General features: G+C 39.6%; 1 protein-coding gene across 3 annotated transcripts; it reads left to right on the top strand.

Annotated features, from left to right (window-relative positions):
• The first annotated feature begins 1,816 nt into the window (after nt 1-1,816).
• Nucleotides 1,817-19,673, top strand: LOC101163320 (LIM domain and actin-binding protein 1). Of its 3 annotated transcripts, none has more exons than XM_023955181.2 (10): nt 1,817-1,951; nt 5,373-5,509; nt 6,260-6,305; nt 8,928-9,353; nt 11,084-11,138; nt 11,241-11,326; nt 12,318-12,387; nt 14,057-14,088; nt 17,280-17,413; nt 17,493-19,673. In XM_023955181.2, the coding sequence occupies exons 2-10, from the start codon at nt 5,394-5,396 to the stop codon at nt 18,445-18,447; spliced, it is 1,920 nt and encodes a 639-aa protein (XP_023810949.1). In that variant the 5' UTR covers nt 1,817-1,951; nt 5,373-5,393; the 3' UTR covers nt 18,448-19,673. The 3 variants fall into 3 exon arrangements, with proteins under 3 accessions (XP_023810949.1, XP_078803747.1, XP_023810948.1); XM_078947621.1 differs by lacking the exon at nt 1,817-1,951 and adding an exon at nt 1,955-1,991; XM_023955180.1 differs by lacking the exons at nt 1,817-1,951; nt 5,373-5,509; nt 6,260-6,305 and adding an exon at nt 7,928-8,158.
• Nucleotides 19,674-20,036: the final 363 nt, after the last annotated feature.

The raw sequence follows: 20,036 nt of genomic DNA, 5'->3' as shown, positions 1-20,036 counted from the left end.
CTTATAAAACTTAAATGAATTGATTCAATTGGTAACAAGTAATTGAGTTAAATTGTTGTCAATTCATTACATCAAATTATCATTGCGACTAATTCAGTACGTCTGCCCAACTCAATATTTTTTTACAACTCAAACTTACATCTTCATCTAACTAAATGTCATATTACTCCAATTCAATTAAATGTTTTTCCATCTTCATTTATTGTACTTCTTGAACTCTCATATGTCTAAGTTTGAGCCTGCAGACATACTGGTACTCAATTTTATAACAATGAAATGATTGAAACAAAATGAATAAATTTCATGTCACATAACATCATTTATCATTGCTCAGACTTTAATAGTACATTAACAAGCAGTAGTGGTGCTAAATAAACTCATCATCCTCTCACTCCCTCTCACATGGTGCAGAAAGAATTAAACATAACATGGTAAAAAAAACTCAGCAATACACAGTAAAAAAGCTATAACTAAACACCTTTGGTCAAAAATCCATAATTACATCCGTCCAGACAGGCAAAGGGAATGGTATCCCACATTTCCTTGCGATGCCGATCTAACAGCAGCACCAAAGTTACACCTACTTAATTGAATTAATTTGAATAAAAGTAAAATAAATGTCTGATAACTACATTTTATTTTTAAGTTGACTTAACTAAAAAAAAGATTTATCTTAACTGAAGCAAATAATTGAGTTAAATCAAAGTAAAAAAAAATTATCTTTCCAACATCCATGCGTGGTCTCATCACCCTCTCATGGTGGAAAAAGTATTATCTGAGCTTCTTCACCCACTGAATCATCTTCAAATGGACACGTCATGATGCTTCACCTCTCTGAAAACAAACTAACCTTCAACTAAACCTGCTCCAGACCAGGTTATGTTCAGAGCATGAGATGCTATGGGAACTTGACATACAATGAAAAATCCCTCCTTTTCTGGAACCGAAAGCTGAGGTAATCCACTTCCTTAGCCTCAAACTTACTGGGGTAACTAGCATAACCTGCTTTCTGGAATATATATAAATATATATAGGCGTCACAATGAAAATGACGCATTTCCATTGTGAAATGAGATAGAAACTTGTGCCTTTACTTTGTAAAAGCATTGACCCAGGGATACCAAGTCGAGCGTAATTACGCTAAATCATTCAGTTCAGGGTTAAAGTCAGGGTAGTTTAAACATGCTTCCTGGAATACCCCCCAGGGTTAAAGTCAGGGTAGTTTAAACATGCTTCCTGGAATACCCCCCAGGGTTAAAGTCAGGGTAGTTTAAACATGCTTCCTGGAATACCCCCCTGGAAACCTTCAGATTCAAACCTTCTGAATCGATTTTAGATCAGTAAATCTGATCGTTCAAAATGAACAAATGTCGACCATAAATCATGTGAATAACCACAAATTATGATATGAATCAAATCGTCGAAATGAATCGCAACTTGTAAGAAGTAAGCACATTTGGTAAAAATCTAGGTGAGTTCATCAGTTTTCTTAAAATCATTTAACTGCAGTTATTAAGTACATGATAATTAAATGAGATTATTGTTAATAACTATAGATAATGTCCTGATTTTTTGTATGTTTATATTCACAGTGGACCAAAAACACATAATTTTGGCACAAATGGAACCCCATAAACCTCAGCCACAACCTAACATGCAAAAAGCAAACAAACCCTGCACTCTTACTTATCAAATGTTTACTGATCCTTCTGAGGTCAGTGCTTAGGCCTCTCCTACAAACCTACTCACCTCCCCTCACACTATCTATGTGTGCGTGCACGCGCGCGCTTGATCAGGTAAGGGTTGTTGCCCGATTGGCCTATAGAGTCACATGACCTGGCCCTGCTTGGTCCCCGCCTCCGCCGTCCACACCGGGCCGTGACGCAGATGCAGCCGTGTCAGGTGTCGCGCAGGTTTCTCGGAGATACGGGCTCAGCGGAAGTTCCCACAGGTAAGGCAAAATTGAAAGCACAAGTTGGGCAAAAACGCAGGTAATATTCAACCTTCCCACAAAAAGTTTGCCTTTTTAAAGCTTAATAGTAGTTTTTGTTCGTTTAAGTGTAGTTTAAGTGTTCTTTTAAGCGCACATGCGCACTACTAAGGAGCCACAGTGTTGGAGCTGATTCTTGTTTTCAGATTAGTTCAGGTGTGGAGGTTGTTTTCGGCTTAACTTGCTGTGATCTCTCTAAAATTATCTTTTCTTTATTTGTATGAGGCTTTTTTTTGTTTCCAGCTTAGCCATAAACGCTCCTTTCCCTGCGTCTGCGCAGACACCTGTAATTAAAGTTCCTCAGATGACTGTGTGGCTTCCGCGCATGTATGACTGCATGCTCCAAAAATTACAGGTTAAATCTCACCAATGGTCGAAAACATGTCATCCTCGGTCAGATATATGATTGTAGTGGTGACTCACTTTCTTATGACTTCTCCAACTTTTTGTGGGATTTTTATTTTTTTAAATTAAGTTAGGTGTAAAGTTGGCAAGAAAATCTTTGTTCCAAGTTTGAGATGATTAGGTTTCAAAAGCTTGCTGCTTATAGGAAATTCCTGTCAGGCTTTCTAGCTGTCGTTTGCGTTGTGTCTGCTTTTCTTAAATATTGTGCAATCTATTGTAGACTATACAATTTCCATGATTTCCTGATCCTAATCGGAAAAAACAAGGGTTATGGGTGCATTAAAAGGGGAAAACCGGTTTATTTGGGACTATTTCTCAATGGCTGGGTTCCTTGTAGCAAAACTGAAACATTACTCACTCAACAATGAACGGTGTGCATAACACAACAGCTTTTATGGATCCTGCCAAGGCCGGATATAGGCATACGCAAGAGGGGGGCACCGTCCCCAAAAAGTGATGGTCTGCAACCATCCAAATCCAAAAAAATAAAGGGAATCGCAACAAAAACCCACAAGAACATTTAAGTATTTATAAACAAACAAAATACTACAGAAAAAATACATAAAAGAGAAGACAATAAGAAATGTAAGGATGTACAGACGGACAAAAAGACAGACATAAAGAAAAAGAATATTGCAGCCTCAATGTATTGTCTTGCTTGTGCCTGTCCCAAGCCCGGTAAATGCAGAGGGTTGAGTGAGGAAGAGCATTTAACATAAAACTCATAGGAAATATCAAATAGATCAAAGGAGAAGATCGATATATATACTGATATGATGATAGCCTGCTTTTTCTAAGTATTTTAGAGGCTTGGAGGGTTATGACACCCTAAACTCTACCTGATCCATGCGGGCATGGATCCTTGCTTTCATTCATGTAAAGATGGCAGCTCATCCAGTCTGTTTTGTGCTCTCATGTTTCATTTATGAACCCTCATTCCCGAGAATTTTAGTCGAAAGATGTTAAGCTTTCCCACATTCCCTCACCTTGTAAAGATTCATGCAGAGTATACTGTTGGTCAAGCTGTGACCTTTGCTGCAGCCGGTGACCTGTCCTGGGTGTGTTTCCTCCTTTGCATGCATAAAAAGGCTCAAGCATGGTGTCCAGAGTAGACACCATGCTTGCAGACCAGAGTACAACTCTCAAAAGAGTGGGAACCCCCCCCCCCCCCCCCCCCCAAGACCTGTTCAGCAAAGCTGTTGAAAAAACATAAAATGACTTGCCTATGAGGCACATAAAATGTTAAAATAATATGTCCTCAAGGAATTCAGATATGAATCTGCACCGCGTTTTGTTTTTCTTTCTTTTTGTCTGTGCATCCTTTCCCGCAAAAACAGGAAGCTTCTTCCGTTCCACAGTTACAGAAAAGCAGCATGATGCTTCCAAACTCCCTTTTGTGACTTGTATCTAATGTTTGTGGTAAGTTCAGGGGGGTGCAGGTACTCAGCTGCTTTTGATGAAGTTTATACCAAAGTCTTGACACTTGTTGCCAGTTTCACTTTATTGAGGTCATCCCGTAAAAGCGCCTGTGGGAAAAAAAAAGGTTGGATTAAGGTCATCACTTGACTGATATGTCTTATTGGTGCTTTTGAAGTCTCATCACTTAGCCTGACTTTAAAACCAACAGATGTGTCAGGGTATACTGTGTTTATTTGAAGCATTTACTGGTTGACTCACATCCTTTGAAACTAAATCAGCGACTTATTCCCCTCTGAAAGATGTCGTAACCGCTCTTTCCTTAGGCGTTTTCAGTTTTTCTTTTTGCAATCATGCAACAGGGGTGGCAGCGCAGGTTTGAACCCGCTGAGTAGCCTCTTTGTTTGCCAACTCTTTAGGCTCTTTTCTTGTGTAGATTCAAACTTTGGTGGCTTTCCCAGTTGGGGAAGATGAAGCTGCAGCGAGCGTGTTGCAGTTATCCAAATCTGCATCAAGTCTACCTTTTATTTAAAGTCTGATGCTGCGATAAACTGCAGCCTTGTTTACCCGTTCAAAAAATGTTTTAGTTGTCTGGGAAAAACCGGTTTACATGTCGCAACCGAGGCAAGACGGGTTAAAAACAAGCGTACTGATGAGAAGTGGATTTATTGATGAGATTTAGACAAGAAGCAAGAATTTCAGTAGAAATCAAGTCTTTTTTTTTTTTGATGGAATTTTTGATGAGACTCTCCATCTTCCTGATTACTTGTGGCATTTTTGCTATGATGGAGGAAAGATATATAAATATATATATATATATATATATATATATATATATATATATATATATATATATATATATATATATATATATAAGAAATTTAAGCTCAAAATTGCATTTCTAAGTATTTTGTAATTCAAATGGTTGTAAATCAGGGACAGACGAAAAAGGCCATTACAAAGAAAGCTTATTTGTTACATAGAAAATAAACTGGGCGAGCCACAAGCTTCCTGTTCTTTTCATTCTGATGCATCCACTTGCAGACAAACAGATCTATGTACGTCCTTGTTTTTCTTTGCCAAGCTGGCGTCTGGCTCTAAACTTTACGGCTGGATAGCTCCGATATTGCTCGCCTTTTTTGTTGCCCAAGTAGTGTTAGATTGGGGGGTGAGGGGCTGTGAGCTAGTGAGAGAGCGTTTAAATACATGGGTAACAGGAAGTGAGGGTAGGGTTGCTCTGCGACAACGGTCCTGCCCAGAACTTGGAGGCAAATTTCTAATGAACTCCTGCCGCTCTGCAGAGACTGTCCCAGAAAACGACACGGATTTTCATCTTAAAAATGGCATAATCCTAATTAAAAGACCACTGGGAAAACTTTGAAAACAGATCACAAGATGACAAGAGTGGGACTTTATTCTTTTTTTTGTGCACAAACATTAAATGTCACTTAAAACAATGCTTGCATTTCTTTCAGTAGTTATTTGTTAACTTTTGAAGCAGGAATGTTTTTTTTTTTTAGATTCTGATTGTAATAAAATGTTTAAATAACTATATTTTCAGTTTAACGGTGAATCAGCAGACATGGAAAGTGGTCCGTTCAGTCGAAAGTCATGGATGACGCAGTCCCTGCGCGTCACAGCCAAGGAGATCTCTCTGGTCGGTGGGAAATCCAGCGCCATCGCTGACCGATTCTCCAAGTGAGTAACCGCTTCTTTTGAGTCATTTGGTAACCTTGGTAATCATTTTGTTAGTAAGATGTCTAGTGGATGAGGAATCTTGCATGTTGGGTTCAGACTTTCCTCTTATAAATATGTCTTCAGTTGGGATTCAATGGGTATTTTTTTGGGTTAACCTTTATATTGAAATTTGCAAAATCCGTTTTTTTCATAATTTAAATTATCAGGATTTTTTTTCCACAAATAAGAAAAGATCACTTCAGGAAAACAGATCAAGATTGTAAAGATTACTGACCTGTCTGTAAGAGATTCATTCCAAAGTTCAAAGTTGGTTTTCGTCTTGCAGTAACATCCAAGTCTTTTTTACAGGCTGTTACCGGTTGTTAAAATTCACCATCCTTTAAAAAAACTACAACCATTTTGAACAGGAAAAAATAAAAACTAAGTATCTTTTTTTTAAAGTTTACCTAAAAAGCTTATTGTTGGAAACAACAGAGGATTCTTTACTTATCAAGCATGGCAGAGGCGCTATGATCTGTGGGGCTGTTGTGTAACCAGCCACACTAAATTTTATTAGCAATATAAATAAACCTGTTGGGTGATCTATAATGATGTGTTAGTTTTTCCCCACATATTTATGTCATGGGTTTCAACTTGTTTTATGTGTAAAAATGTAGTACCGGACATTTCTAAAATAATTTATTCTTATCAAAATATTTCTTTTTTAATGTGGTAGAATGAAAAACAATACATGTATTTTTTCCCCCTCAGGTATCAGAGAGCTGCTGAAGAAGCAAGTTTAGAAAAAAAGAAAGCCGTAAGTAGTTTGGGATTATAAATGTATGGAAAACAGAAAATGTGTCATTCCTAAGTAACATTGACTTCATTCTGTAAATAAACAATATGCTGTTGCTTCTGAACTTGATTCGAAGCGGTTTTTCTCTCAAAAGATCAACCAGTCGAGCACATTTTTTTGTTGTTGCTGAGCTTCATTTTCAATGTTGTTTAAAATATTTAGGAAGAAACTTCTGGTTTAGATGATTTCCACTGCTCGTCTTGTTATTAAAAGAATTACAGCTCATTAGGATGAGGAGTGCGCACGCTGGCTCATCGGACCACCACGCCGTCTGGGCCAAATGTCTTGCCCCGACTGACCCCTCATTGGCTAATTGTTGCAGCAAGCAAGCTATCAGAGCTATAATCCCACGTCAGCGTAATCCCTGTGGGCGACTTGTTCCAACTGCATGTCCGATGCTTTGGACTGATGTCAAAGGGCCTTCAGCTTGTTGTTAACATGAGGAACTATAAGGTAATGTAGCTTTGATTCTGTGTACTTTAGGGACAGTTTAGCCGTCTGTGTTTGTTTGAGCTGTTTCAGGAGCATCTTCAGTCTTTGTTTAATTGTTTGGCAGGTAGTCGCAGTCGTGTGTCTCCATAATCCTACACAAAATATGTGTTTGAACGCCCCTCTCTGTTTAGATAATCCCCTAATGATAATAATCTATCGTTTGCTTTGATTCCACATTTATTGTGAAAACTTTGAAGGAACCACAAGATCAGTTTAGTTCGTTTATCTTTGAGACGTATTCATAAACTCGGGATTTGCATCTTTTTAAAGAAAAAGGAGGAAAAATGGTGAATAAACTCAAGCTTGTATTGCGGTGTAAACGCCATCTGTTGTGGGGGGATATTTTTAGGGGGGGTCACTGTTCTGCCATGTTCATTAGTTGGTTCATTCATCCATGAGAATATTTTCCTAAAATTCTTTAAATTGCATTTAGTTTTTTGCATTTAAATTTTGATTCATTTCTATAGCCTCGCTTGCATTTCAAATCTGCAGTTGTTGCCAAAGTTAGTTGATATAAAGTAAATATTGCTGAAGAGAGTTTTGCATTTTTAGCAAAATTCTAAAGACCGGCACTTTTTGTAAAGAGTTTTTTTTCTGTTTTGTTTGTCAAAGCTACATTTTAGTATTTTTCATGTTTGACTAAATGTTCCTTTTTCCCTTGAAGTGTGAAAAAATCAATGATTTATTCTATAACTTCGAATAAATGTGCGCAAAGATAAAAAGATGACAACAACTTTGACAATACAATGGTTTTTTGACGAATTGCTGTAATTAATCTCACTAGACAAACTTGAAAATATTATTTTTTATGTGTAAAAACTAACAAAGACCTTTTAAAGTTAATTTTCATACTATTCTTGCAGTGACTTACATTTTAATAGCAAATTGCTAATTTATAAACTTTTAGAGAGTTTTGGAGCTCAACTCATTCATAGTTTCCTGTAGTTATTTTATTTAACTTTTACATTTGCAAGGATTTTTTTCCTAATTATTTTAATTTTGTTTCTTTGTGAAGCCTGTATAAAATGTAAAATAGACAGTTTTAAAATGTGTGTCTATAAAGCCTTCAAGCGCATTTGGTGCACAAAGAGTTAACATTTCCATGAATGTATCATTTCCTGCTCCGGTTTCCTGGGTATTCAAACTCGGGCATTCACTTTCCCGGTGTTGAAGTGGTCGGAGCAGCTTTTGTGAAAACGCTTCGTTCCTCTATTAGCGTTCGTAGAGTTCAGCTCTTTCCCTCAGATCTTTGGCGTAAGACATGCCAGAGGACTCGGACTTTCCTTGCTGTCCGGTTTGACCACTTCAACGCATTTACAAAGGTTTCTTTTTTTCATTTGCTTGAATAATGGAGAGAAAATCTAGTTGCTGTGCAGATCTTTCTATTCACATTTGATAAGCCTCACAAAGGATATAATTCTGTTCTAGTTTTAGTTTCATTCCTCAATTGTTTTTACTTTTTTATTCAAAAATGTTAAATATTTGATGTATGTTTTGTCCATCTTCTTGCTGGTTACCGAAGGTCACATTTTTACTTAGAATAGTTTAGATGTTTTAGTGGTGAGTTGGTGGTAAAGTCTTTACTGAATTACAGTTTTTATAAAACTGTTTTCCTTATTTTAGGGATTGTAGAGTTAATAATATATTATAAGAGGTAATTATTGTCCAGACTTTTTATTTCTATAACAGTTTTTTTCCACAGTTTATGCTTTGATTTCTTGTCATGCTCACGTCCTCTTTCTGAATGTGTCATTCCTCTTTCTTTAGTCAGGAAGTTCCTCTCAGTTCGCCGCCCACACATTTTTTTTTCCCCATGTGAAAGGAGAATATGAGGCCAACACAGCCGTGTGTCATGTTTTTTGAAATATTCTAGAAATATTTACATTATCGCTGTCACAAACCAGTCTGGATGATGTCAGCAGAAATGCATCTGCAGCAGCTTTGAACAGCTGTCAGTCCGTTGATGAAGCCAGTCTCAGATTTTAGCTTTTCCTTCATTCCACCGACGGCGTGACCTCACAAAAAAAGGAAAATTCTGTTTTAAATTTGATCATACACTAAGTTTATTTTTTTTTCTTTTTGTCGTTTCAGTCATCTGAAAGTGTAACATCGTCCCAGCGTTCTGGCAACTTGAGCGCTCTGAAGAAGCGCTGGGAGCAAGTAGGAGACCAAAACCAGGAGAAGTGCGCTCCTGTTTCTCTAACCAAACACTCCAGCATCCGTCGCAGGCCCCCGGTCCTGAGCAGACCTCCCATCATCAGCGAGGAACGCCCTCCGGTGAAGAGCCCGGCGCCACCGACAGACCAAACAGGCCCTCCGTCAGCCGGCAAAGCTCGGCAGCCGTCCATCGCTGAAGATCCAAAGCAGGGAGGGCTGGACAGAGAGGAGCCGATGGACAGGAAAATACCAGAGAAATCAGAGGAGCAAGCTCCAACCAGTCCGATCGCATCTTACGAGAAAGCCAGCGTGCCGCTGAACAGCCTGAAGATGAAGTTTGAGAAGGGAGAAAACTCAAAGGTAAATGTCCTAATGCAATTTAAAAATGTGCAGATTAGGTTGTTTAGAATCCACATTTTACGAAATTATACATTTATAGCTTTTTAATCACAACTAAACGCACACCAATTTTTATACAAGGTTGTAAGGTCAGTACTTTTGGTTTGTTAAAAAATGTTTCACCTCATACTCTCCTTCCGTTCTTTCTTTCTTTTAATTTCCAGTCTTGCTGTTTGATTTCAGTACACGTCCTCCTCCTCCATCCGATTGTCTGATTTTTTTTCTCTGTCCCCTCTTCAAACATCCTCTCTCAGCTTCACTATCAAAGGAATGCCTGAACATTCCTGACCCTGTGGCCTCATTCCTCGCAGGATCCGCACAACAGCTTATATCTCACTTTTTATTCTCAGCGGTGCGGGTTTTCCCCAGACCACACATCTTTGTGTTCAACATTTTTTAAAAAAAATCTGTCAGCACTGAACACTTTGTGTTGTTCTTTCATTCTTCCAAACATGATCTATCCTTTGGAGGTATGGGGAAACAAACAAAACAACAGTAAACCCTGTTTTTCTTCTTCAAAAAAAGCCATAAGAATAATCACAAAATCATCTTATAGAGCCGACCTACTCACTGTTTAATAAATTAAAATGAATTAAATTTGGAGACCTGGTTTATTTCAAAATGATTCAAATCATAAAATTAAAATAAGCAATTATCAAAGGACATCCGATAAGAACATCTCATTTAAGGGATAATGAATACAGTCTGAGAGGATCAAATACGTTTATGAAACAGTTTTAGAACAAATGCGAAACTTCACTGGATCTCCACAAATATGGAATAACTGCAGGGAAGACATCAAAGTCCCACTTTGATCATCTTTTGATCTATTTTCAAAGCTTTTCCAGTGGTCTTTTAGTTATGATAATGCCATTTTTCAGCCAAAATAAAAAAAAAAAACTATCAGTTTCTAGGACATAATTTCTGCAGTGTAGGAAGTAATACATCAGAAATTCTCCTCTGAGTTGGGGGCAGGACTGTTGTTACGGAGTAAGCCTGCCTTCATTTCCCATCATCCATTTGTTTGCACACTCTCCCGCTACCATAAATCCCCTCACACCCTCAACCTAACATTAGCAGTGCATCAAAAATCCAGTTTTGAGCCAGATACCAGCTGAGACGAGAAAACATACATGGATCTAGTCGTCTACGAGTGGAGGAATCAGAATGGAGCAGAGCAGGAACCTTGAAGCCTGCTTTTTCAATTGTCTGCTCCTGATTTACCCTGATTTGACAGATAAACAATCAAAAAAGCAGTTTTAGCTTAATTAATTTCTAAATGTCCTCCATCATAAGAAAAATGTCCCATGTTAAAAATGTCATTTTCATGAGAGTGGGTCTTTAAAAATCGTAAAATTCATAAACAGAATCAATGCAATTATAAAGGGTGATATAATAAGATTCATTTATTTAGATCATAATTGATTTTCAGTGTTTATTTTTTTGTAGTTCTGTAAAAAATACTCTTTGTATAAACGTAAGTTTGGATTGAATTCAAACTTGGATTTGATACATTTTAAATCTTCACCCAAAGCCCTTTTTAAACTTTGTCAGTCATCATTATACCCCTGTTTACGATGAATATCTTTTATTTTATCAGTTGGAAACGAACAAACAAAAAAACTTGCATTACTTTCAGAAGAGCGTGTTTTTTTTGTTGTTTTACTCGTGTTTTTGATCTTCTATTGCAGAGTGGAAGGAACACAATACGCAGCACTTCAACAGAGGATGAAGACCACCACAGCAGTAAGCAAATATCTCATTCAGCTTAAGGCAGCAGCTTTTTAGGGATTGATGTTGATCATTTTAGGAAAAAAGTTTAACTTTGTTCCTCTCATTTGCTTTAAGAACCTCCTGCGACAAACAGAGTGCTGAGGTCTACGTCTCTCCGAGAAAAGATGAACAAATACCAGACGGCTGTCTATAAACAATCGGTAAAGAAGATTCAGTTGAAGTTTTCTAAACTTTCACTCAACAAAACTCCAGAGCCCTAGGAGTATTTTGCTGAGATCTTGTATTGATGAAAGGACAGTTTCCAGATCCTCCAAATGTGCCCGATGTCAAAAAGTCATCCACTATGCAGCGTGTAAAAATGCAACTGCCGCTGCACAATTACAAATGCCACCGTTCAGCCGAAAAACTGCCTTTCAGGTCGCCGCACGGTAGCATTTTGGCATAAGCGACCGTAGTCTAAAGCCTGGACTCTATAAGGGCCACTCCATGAGTAAAAAGGATGTGTGAATGATCAATTCTGTCATCTTGGAGTTGCACATCCAGGACATGTAGATGTTCAGCCAACCTCAGTGATTGGGCTGCTGAACTTTGACTTCAATAGACAGGGATATCTGTTTTAGAAATGGAAATCTACAGCATCAGTCAGATCTATATATCTTCTATACTGGCTCACACACAATCATGGGAACAGCAATTATCCATTAGAAGAGAAAAAATCTTAATTAATTGGTTAAATCCATTTGCAGGAGCCAAAATGCATTTTTTTGCACCTTTTCTTGCTGACTTTGTAGTTTTGTATATTTCACGTTTTAAATTTGTTAATTATTGACACCCGAGTGAAAGCAATCGCTCACCTGCACTCAGGCTTGAGGAGGAGAGGTGAGCTTGAGCTGTTTATTTTTTGTTGACTACTATTTCTGCTACTTTCACGCCACTTTGTTACTACTGCCATCTTTGCAGACCCTATTTTCTGCTTTTGTTAATCAAGTCTATCAACTAATACCAAGTAAACTTTTTGTATAATGCATAATTAATTATATCATATTTTTGTTCCTTTTTTACGTTTTGAATTGAGGTTAAGACTTTGCCTTTTACATTTGTGTCTCCTGGTTTAGGACTAAGCATTATGTGTAATTATTGTTTAAAAAAAATCAATCAAATTGTGCGTTTTCTTCTCTATTGTTACTGCAGGCCAAAGACGTTTTTGCTCCAAAAACAAACAGTTCTGCAGACGAACACACTCCTGCCCCTAAGTGCAATGGTAAGATTAATGGAAGACTTCTATTAAATTATATTTAAAACGTTTCCACCTTCAAAATTTGTTTTTGGTTTACTTTAGGTGCCTAAACGCAGTTTTACCCGTGTGATAGAAAATCAGAGGGTAAGGGAGGGACTCTAAAATCCAGGTTTAACTGAGCAGAAATGTCATCGTCTTCTCCCGTGGGGGGACGGGGTCCCGTCCTCATATGTAGAGCCGACCAGGTGGACCAGCTTTTTCCATTGTCGGTCTCGATCCATCAGCTCTGCATCCCCCAAAGTAACCCTGTCGTTTGAGATCTGCCGCTGTGATATCTCGCCATTGAGTTGCTTTGTGTTTGTCTTTGGGTCAAACTGGATGATGGCTCTTGTAGGGTGGTAAAGTGACGGGTGAAGGACATGGTGAAGCCAGAGCCAGACAGGATGCTCTGGGCTGGCATGTGCGGGCTCATTGTTGTTTGAGGTTTGATGTTCTCAATGGCTCTGAGAGTTCTGCTAGCAAAGCCATTTATTAATGCTGCCAGGGTCTAGTTTAGAGGCCATGTCTCTGAGCCGTACAGTGAGATGACAAGAGGGTTTGGTTCTTGTGATCCAACGACCCAGGGAGTGATACCATTTGGAGCTCGCTCCTAGTAAGCTACAGCAGGTGATGCGTGTTCAAGAAGCCACTAAACGCAGGTTCTTAAAGCGCTTTTAGCATACAGCAGGGATAGACAACTCCAGGCTTGATGACTGTAGTGTCTGCATGATTTCTAAATATCCAAACCCTAGTCATGACTGATCACCTTGTTCAGGTGTATCCAGCCAATTAGAAATGCCAGAGCAGGGGGGTATGTTGGAAAAAATGCAGGACTGCGCCCGTCAAGGTCTGGAGTTGCCTATTCCTGGCATACCGTGTTCCCACTGGGCTGTTGCTACCTGATACTAGCGCATGTCTGCCACCTACAGCTGAAAGAGGCTTGGTGCTAAATGTCAAAGCGGTGCAAGTCTCATGAATCTCGCTCCAGGCTTTTTCTTTCACAGCTCTATTCGGACATAAGGAAGACTTGGTGTCATAGAATTCCAGCCGGGCAAAAAACGCAATTATTAATGTCTCCTTCATGTTCAAATTTCAAACGGTTGGCTCTTCTGTGAATCAACAAGGGATGCCATCCATACCACACTACCAAATCAGAGTCCCTGATTGGTCAGAGTTCAACTGGTATATCTTTGGATGTTGTATGGCTGCTAGTTTTGTACGTAAAGCCAGAAATTATACTCAAAAACTCTTGCACAGCGGCGTGTGAATGCAAGAGTTTTGAACATGGAACCCCAAAGCGTGCATGTTTACCTGTTAAAGGGGTCATTTGAACACGGGTTGCTGAGGCAGACGTAAACGTAGCAGTACGGTCACCTCCTGAGGATGTTCTAGACACACATCGATCCGCAGCTTGTCGGAATGCTGTAAGGTGGCAGCCCCACCATCGGACTGTCCTGTAGTGCAGTGGGCCAACATCCCACCCAGGAGAGAATATTTTGTTACGAAACCAGCCAGAGAAGCAGAAACAGGACAGAGGTATTAAACGGTGACACAGATGCTTTAGAGGTCATGTTTGTTCTCCGGGGTTTTAGTGAATTCATGACCTGTCTAGTTTGCTTCTCGCAGCACAGCTAATGTTGTGTTTCTGTTTCAGGGCAGAGCACAGAGCCACCCAAAGCTCTGAGGGTGAGTCTTTAAAGCAAACCGCACACACGACCCTTCAGTCAAACCAAACCTGCCAGCTCAATTCAATTTTTTCAATTCAATTTTATTTGTATAGCCCAAAATCACAACAACAGTCGTCTCGATGGGCTTCGAAGTAAAACATGAAATCAAAAGGATCACGAATACAAAGAGTTCAATAGAAAAATACTAAAATGAACTAACAAACTGACTAAGCTATACTGGCATCCCTGCCCTTAGACCCCCCTTCGCGGTAAGGAAAAACTCCCAAAAAAACCGGATTCCGGAAAAAACGAAGAAACCTCAGGGGTGCCCACATGAAGGAGGGATCCTCCCCCAGGACGGACAGGCGATTTACCAGAAATCTTAGAGAAGAATTAACTTATCTAAATCTACAACTACATATATAAAAGTCCAGCAGACGAGCTTCATCCAGCCGTGGTTATCGGGACAGTCAAAGGCGCGAGTCGAGCCGGAGACAGGAACCACAGCCAGGTGTAGGAGCAGGAGCAGAGACGAGGTAAACGGTCAGGTACAGAGCAGAGACGAGCCAGAGATGAGCCAGAGGCAGGATCCACAGCCAGGTGTAGGAGCAGGAGCAAAGGCGAGGTAAACGGTCAGGAACTGGAGCACGGATGAGCCAACTGGAGTCTGGAAGCACTCCCACTCCCCAGGAGGGGAGAGGAAAAGAGGGACAATACATGAATCGCACTGCACCAAACAGAGGCATGGAGAACTAAATGATAAATTATGATCAAGAATAGAGGAGAGGAAGGGTAGAAGTAAAAAAGGAAAGAGGACAGAACCCCAGTGTACCATAGTTACCCCAGCTTCAACTTCTAGCAGCCTTTTAAAAGAAATAGTTATTATTAAGTTTAATTTAAACAAACTAACATTAAGTTAAATAATCTCTGAATACTAACTAGTCTGACAATAAGCCTGTCCAAAGAGGAATGTTTTCAGTCTAGCTTTGAATGTAGAAACTGAGTCGGCCTCTCTTACATGAGCTGGGAGTTTATTCCATAAGACAGGGGCTTGGTGGCTAAACGCTCTACCTCCAACCGTACTTTTACCAATTCTAGGAACCACAAGCAGTCCTGCATTTTGCGAGCGAAGTGTTGTGATTGGTTGGTAAGGGACTATGAGGTCCTTAATATAGGACGGGGCCATTCCATGTAAGGCCTTATAGGTTAACAGGAGGATCTTGAACTTAATTCTAGAATCAACTGGGAGCCAATGGAGCGAAACTAACACAGGAGTGATGTGATCTCTTCTGCTGGTTCCAGCTAACAATCTAGCAGCTGCGTTCTGAACAAGCTGGAGACTTCTTAAGGAACTCTTAGGACACGCTGCTAACAAGGAGTTACAGTAATCCAGCCTCGACGTAACAAATGCATGGATGAGTTTTTCAGCATCACTCTTAGAAAGTATATTTCTGATCTTAGCAATATTCCGCAGGTGAAAAAAGGCAGTTCTACACGCCTGAGATATATGAGCCTTAAATGATAAATCCTGGTCAAGTAAAACCCCAAGGTTTCTAACTGTGGAATTGGGGGCTATACTTATACCATCCAGGGAGACTATCTGAGCAGACAGAGCATCTCTGAGGTTTTTAGGACCAAGTATAATGACCTCAGTTTTTTCTGGGTTCAAGAGGAGGTAATTAATTGTCATCCAGGTCTTGATGTCACTGATGCAGGCGTTCAGTTTCTCTATCTGGTCATTCTGGTCAGGCTTCATGGATAAATACAACTGCGTATCGTCGGCATAACAATGAAAATTAATGCTGTGTTTCCTGATTATGTTTCCTAGGGGTAACATATAAAGCGTAAACAGGATCGGTCCCAAGACTGAGCCCTGTGGGACTCCATAGTTGACTCGAGTGCACTGAGAGGAATGGCCATTTACATTAACGAACTGATACCTATCAGACAGATAGGATTTAAACCACTGGAGAGCAGATCCTCTGATCCCTATGTCCTGCTCTAATCTATGGAGTAAAATACCGTGGTCGATAGTGTCAAAGGCAGCACTGAGGTCCAACAGGACCAGAATAGAAAGTAGTCCCTTTTCTGAGGCCAATAACAAGTCATTAGAGACTCTAACTAGTGCAGTTTCCGTACTGTGGTGAGGTCTAAACCCCGACTGAAAGTCTTCAAAGTGGCTGTTGTCCTGTAGGTGGCAGTAAAGCTGCTTAACTACAACTCTTTCTAGGATTTTAGAAATAAAGGGCAGGTTTGATATCGGTCTATAGTTGGCCAAGATGCTAGGATCCAAACTGGGCTTTTTCAGAAGAGGTTTAACAACTGCATATTTAAAAGACTGTGGCACGTAACCCGTTTCCAGAGAGGCATTTATCATTGTTAATATGGGATTATTAATTAGGGGAAAAGTTTCTTTAAAAAGTCTAGTGGGAATTGGGTCTAACAGACACGTTGAGGATTTGGAGGACGTAATAATTGATGTTATTTCCGCTTGATCCACAGCAGTGAAGCAGTCTAATGTTACAGAGGTTTCTATGGATGCCTCCATTTCTACCGCTTCAGCCTGTTCTGGGCTGATAGTAGGAATAACTTGATTTAACTTATGTCTAATATTTGAGATTTTACTATCGAAAAATGTAAGAAAATCATCAGAGCTGAGAGAAACAGGAACATGTGGTTCTACTGAGCTCTGACTGCGAGTTAATTTAGCTATAGTGCTAAAAAGAAATCTTGGATTGTTTCCATTCTCTGATATTAAGGTTGAATAGTACTGGCATCTAGCTCTACGCAGAGCTTTTTTATAATTTAATAGGCTATGTTTCCAGATATCCAGAGACTGCTCTGAACCGGAGCGGCGCCATTCCCTTTCCAACTTACGGGTTTCTTGTTTAAGAGAACGAGTTTCAGCGTTAAACCACGGTGCTACTCGGTTTTGTCTGACGAACTTAGGTTTCAAGGGGGCAACAACATCGAGTGTACTCCTGAGGGCTTGTAAGGCATCATTAACAAAGTGGTCATTTATACTAGGACTGATACTATGGGAGCTGGTCTCAGAGTATTTTCTCAGAATATCACTAAGTACTGGCTGAACTGTGTGTTTAAACTCAGACACAGAACGGTCAGTTAAGATTCTTCTAAGCTGTTTCTTATTCACTGGGGCAGAAGGATGTTCCAGCTCACCATCACTCTGCATGAATGCTGTCTTTGCAGAAGTTCTGTCCGCCGGTGAAGGAGGTTTGCGTTGTTTGCCAGAAAACTGTGTTCCAACTGGAGCGACTGATGTCTCATCAGCACGTTTATCATAAGCACTGCTTCCGCTGTTTTCACTGCAACACAAAGCTGAGGTGAGTCTCCAACTCCTACCATGTTACAGAAGCTGCTTTGATCTCAAGTAAAATGAAATAATGGCTTCTTTTCTTTTAGTCTGATGAACTATGCGTCTTTACACGGCAACAACTACTGCAAGCCTCATTTCAGTCAGCTATTTAAAGCCAAAGGCAACTATGACGAAGGCTTCGGCCATCGTCCCCACAAAGAGCTTTGGGAGCCACGAGTTGACGTGGAGGAAAGTGAGGAACCTGTGAGGCCAAAAGAACCGGAGAAACCCGTGAGGCATCCTGCTAAGAGTCCTTCTGAGGTGTCTTCACCTGGGGACGCTTCTCCCCAGGTGAAGGTTCTAGACCTCACTGCCTCACTGGAGAACCATGTAAAGGCGGAAGCCAGCTCTGCAGAAAAACATCAGCCAACAGAAAAACCAGCCGACACCCAAAAGCTTAGGGTCGCATGGCCCCCCCGCGCTGATGAGGGCCACGCGGAAAAGCCGCTGAGTCCTGACACTGAAGATTTTCCCACAATCCGGCCGCGGAGGGCCAAGTGGCCTCCAGAAGACGCAGCGCATCCATCTTTCCAGAGCTCAGAGCGGGCGGAGTTAAAGAGCCTTAGGAGGAGCACCTCTCTGAAGGAGCGTAGTCGCCCTTTCACATTGTCTGCTGCAACCAGACCCCCCGTTAACGCTGGTCCCAGAGAGCCCCGCCGCCCGCTCAGGTCACTGCAGGAATGGAGAGCATCATTTGAGGAAAAAACGTCTGAAGGAACAGCCAAAGAAAACAACACAGAGGTGAAGGAAGAGCAGAAGACGTCTGAAGCATCAAGTGAGACCGCGTCCCACAGGGACACGGAAAGGTTAACTAAACAACAGAAGCCCCCCTCTGATGACAGGGCACCTCCTCCCTCCTCTCAACAGAAACAGAACCACACTCATGCGAATGTTGGTTCTACAGAAGAAAAGGATGTGGAGGAGTTGAGCGCAGAGGATCTCATCAAGAGGAACCGCTACTATGATGATGATGATGATGACGAGGAGGATCCTGATGCATAGATGTCTGAAGATTTTGCATTCAAACCCATAAACCAAAGTTTGATTTTTATTTTTAATTTGTAATGGATGAGCCATCAATGTAACTTTACATAATTTAAAAGAAATGGATGAATGTGCTCTGAATAATGGCCTTTAACTTTGGAAGTGGAAATGTCCGACTACGTTTTGTAAAAAAATCATTTTATGACTTTTAAATTTGCAGAAATGTTTATCTCTGTCTTGATTAATTATTGCATCTTTATACCTGATTTAAAAAAAATAATTTCTGATTTTTCTTTTGGCTTCTAATCAAATTTTGTACCAAGTTTGTTCTCTGCTGCATTTTTTTGTGCTTTTGATGATTTAATGATTTCTTCAATTCTGTGACCAAAAACGTTTTCTTTTCCACCAATTTCATGTTGCTTTTAAAACGGTACTGTATTGCATTACTAAAGCACAAACTGCCTCTTCTGGTGGTGGGGTGGTTGTCTTTAATTTTTTAAAGAGATTTTTGTACTTCATTGTCAGGATTTCTTTTAGTCACTTTCTTTTTTACACTCAAATCATTTGTTGTCTTAAAAAAACATACCCTATGAAGCTGTAGGGGCTCCACATTCATGATTGTTTTAAAACTTTTTTTATTCAAACATATTGATTTAAATTCTGTATTACAGAGACATAACTGGAACATAACTGTTTATTCAGAGCTTCACATGACTTTAGATCATTTTATGCAATAAAACGTCACTTTTTTCCACAAATAATTCTGTTAAAGTTACTTATTTACTGTTTGTCTTTTGATAAGCACCGGGGACGAATTATTTTATATTTTATAGTATCAGATAATGACAGTATGTCTTACCAACACGAATGAGGTGAATGGAAGTCTGACCAAATAATCATTTATTTTGTTTGTACTGTAGATGTCAGCGGAGAAACCTCATTAAATGTCAAGTTGATGTTGCAGAGAAATCAAGATCTTTCATTTTTCTTCTTCTAATCACACAACAGTAAGGATAAAAGATGGAAATTTAGGACCAATAGCATTTTTCTGGTAAATTACATCTTACATTTTTTGCATTGGTTAAAAAAAACTACTTTTTTTTTAGACTGTTTTCAAAAGCCTATTTTCAAGAAGTAAAATATTCTCAGTTGTTCATAAGTCAAACATTTGTAATCGACATGCTTCTTTGGGCATTCGTGTGTCAAAAGATTTTGTGTGTGATTTTAATAAAGATGAAACAATACTTGTGTTTTAATTATTTTAAGATATAAGCTTGATAAACTTTTTTTTTTTAAATAACATCTTACTAATAAACTGATATAAGAGCTGTTTTTTGGGTTCAATTGGTTGGAATTTAACCAAATTAAAATATTTTATAAAAAAAATAACTGCAGAATCTGGAATCCATCGTTCAACTGACATTTAAAAGGTTCTGCTGAGCCGCTGGATGTTGGGATGTTTTAACCTCATTTCAGGTATTTCACTTTAATATCACATATATTCACTGTGAGGCTTAAAACCTAGTGACCCTAGTTTTAAATTCAACTTTATAAGCAGTAAGCAGGGGCTTCATGATGGTGTTGTTAGCACTCTAGAGGGCCCTGGT

The sequence above is a fragment of the Oryzias latipes genome, chromosome 5, assembly GCF_053564925.1.
Source record: "Oryzias latipes strain Hd-rR chromosome 5, Olatipes_Hd-rR_3.1".
Taxonomy (NCBI): Eukaryota; Metazoa; Chordata; class Actinopteri; order Beloniformes; family Adrianichthyidae; genus Oryzias; species Oryzias latipes.
Note: the sequence above shows the minus strand (reverse complement) of the source record. Positions and strands in the feature narration are given on the sequence as shown.

What these genes read in the sequence shown, in the direction of transcription:
- LOC101163320 (XM_023955180.1), top strand. Translation starts at nt 7,943, where the DNA reads ATGTATCATTTCCTGCTCCGGTTTCCTGGGTATTCAAACTCGGGCATT. An exon ending in AGAAGGGAGAAAACTCAAAG is followed by an intron (nt 9,354 to 11,083) that starts GTAAATGTCCTA and finishes CTTCTATTGCAG; the next exon opens with AGTGGAAGGAACACAATACG. An exon ending in GGATGAAGACCACCACAGCA is followed by an intron (nt 11,139 to 11,240) that starts GTAAGCAAATAT and finishes ATTTGCTTTAAG; the next exon opens with AACCTCCTGCGACAAACAGA.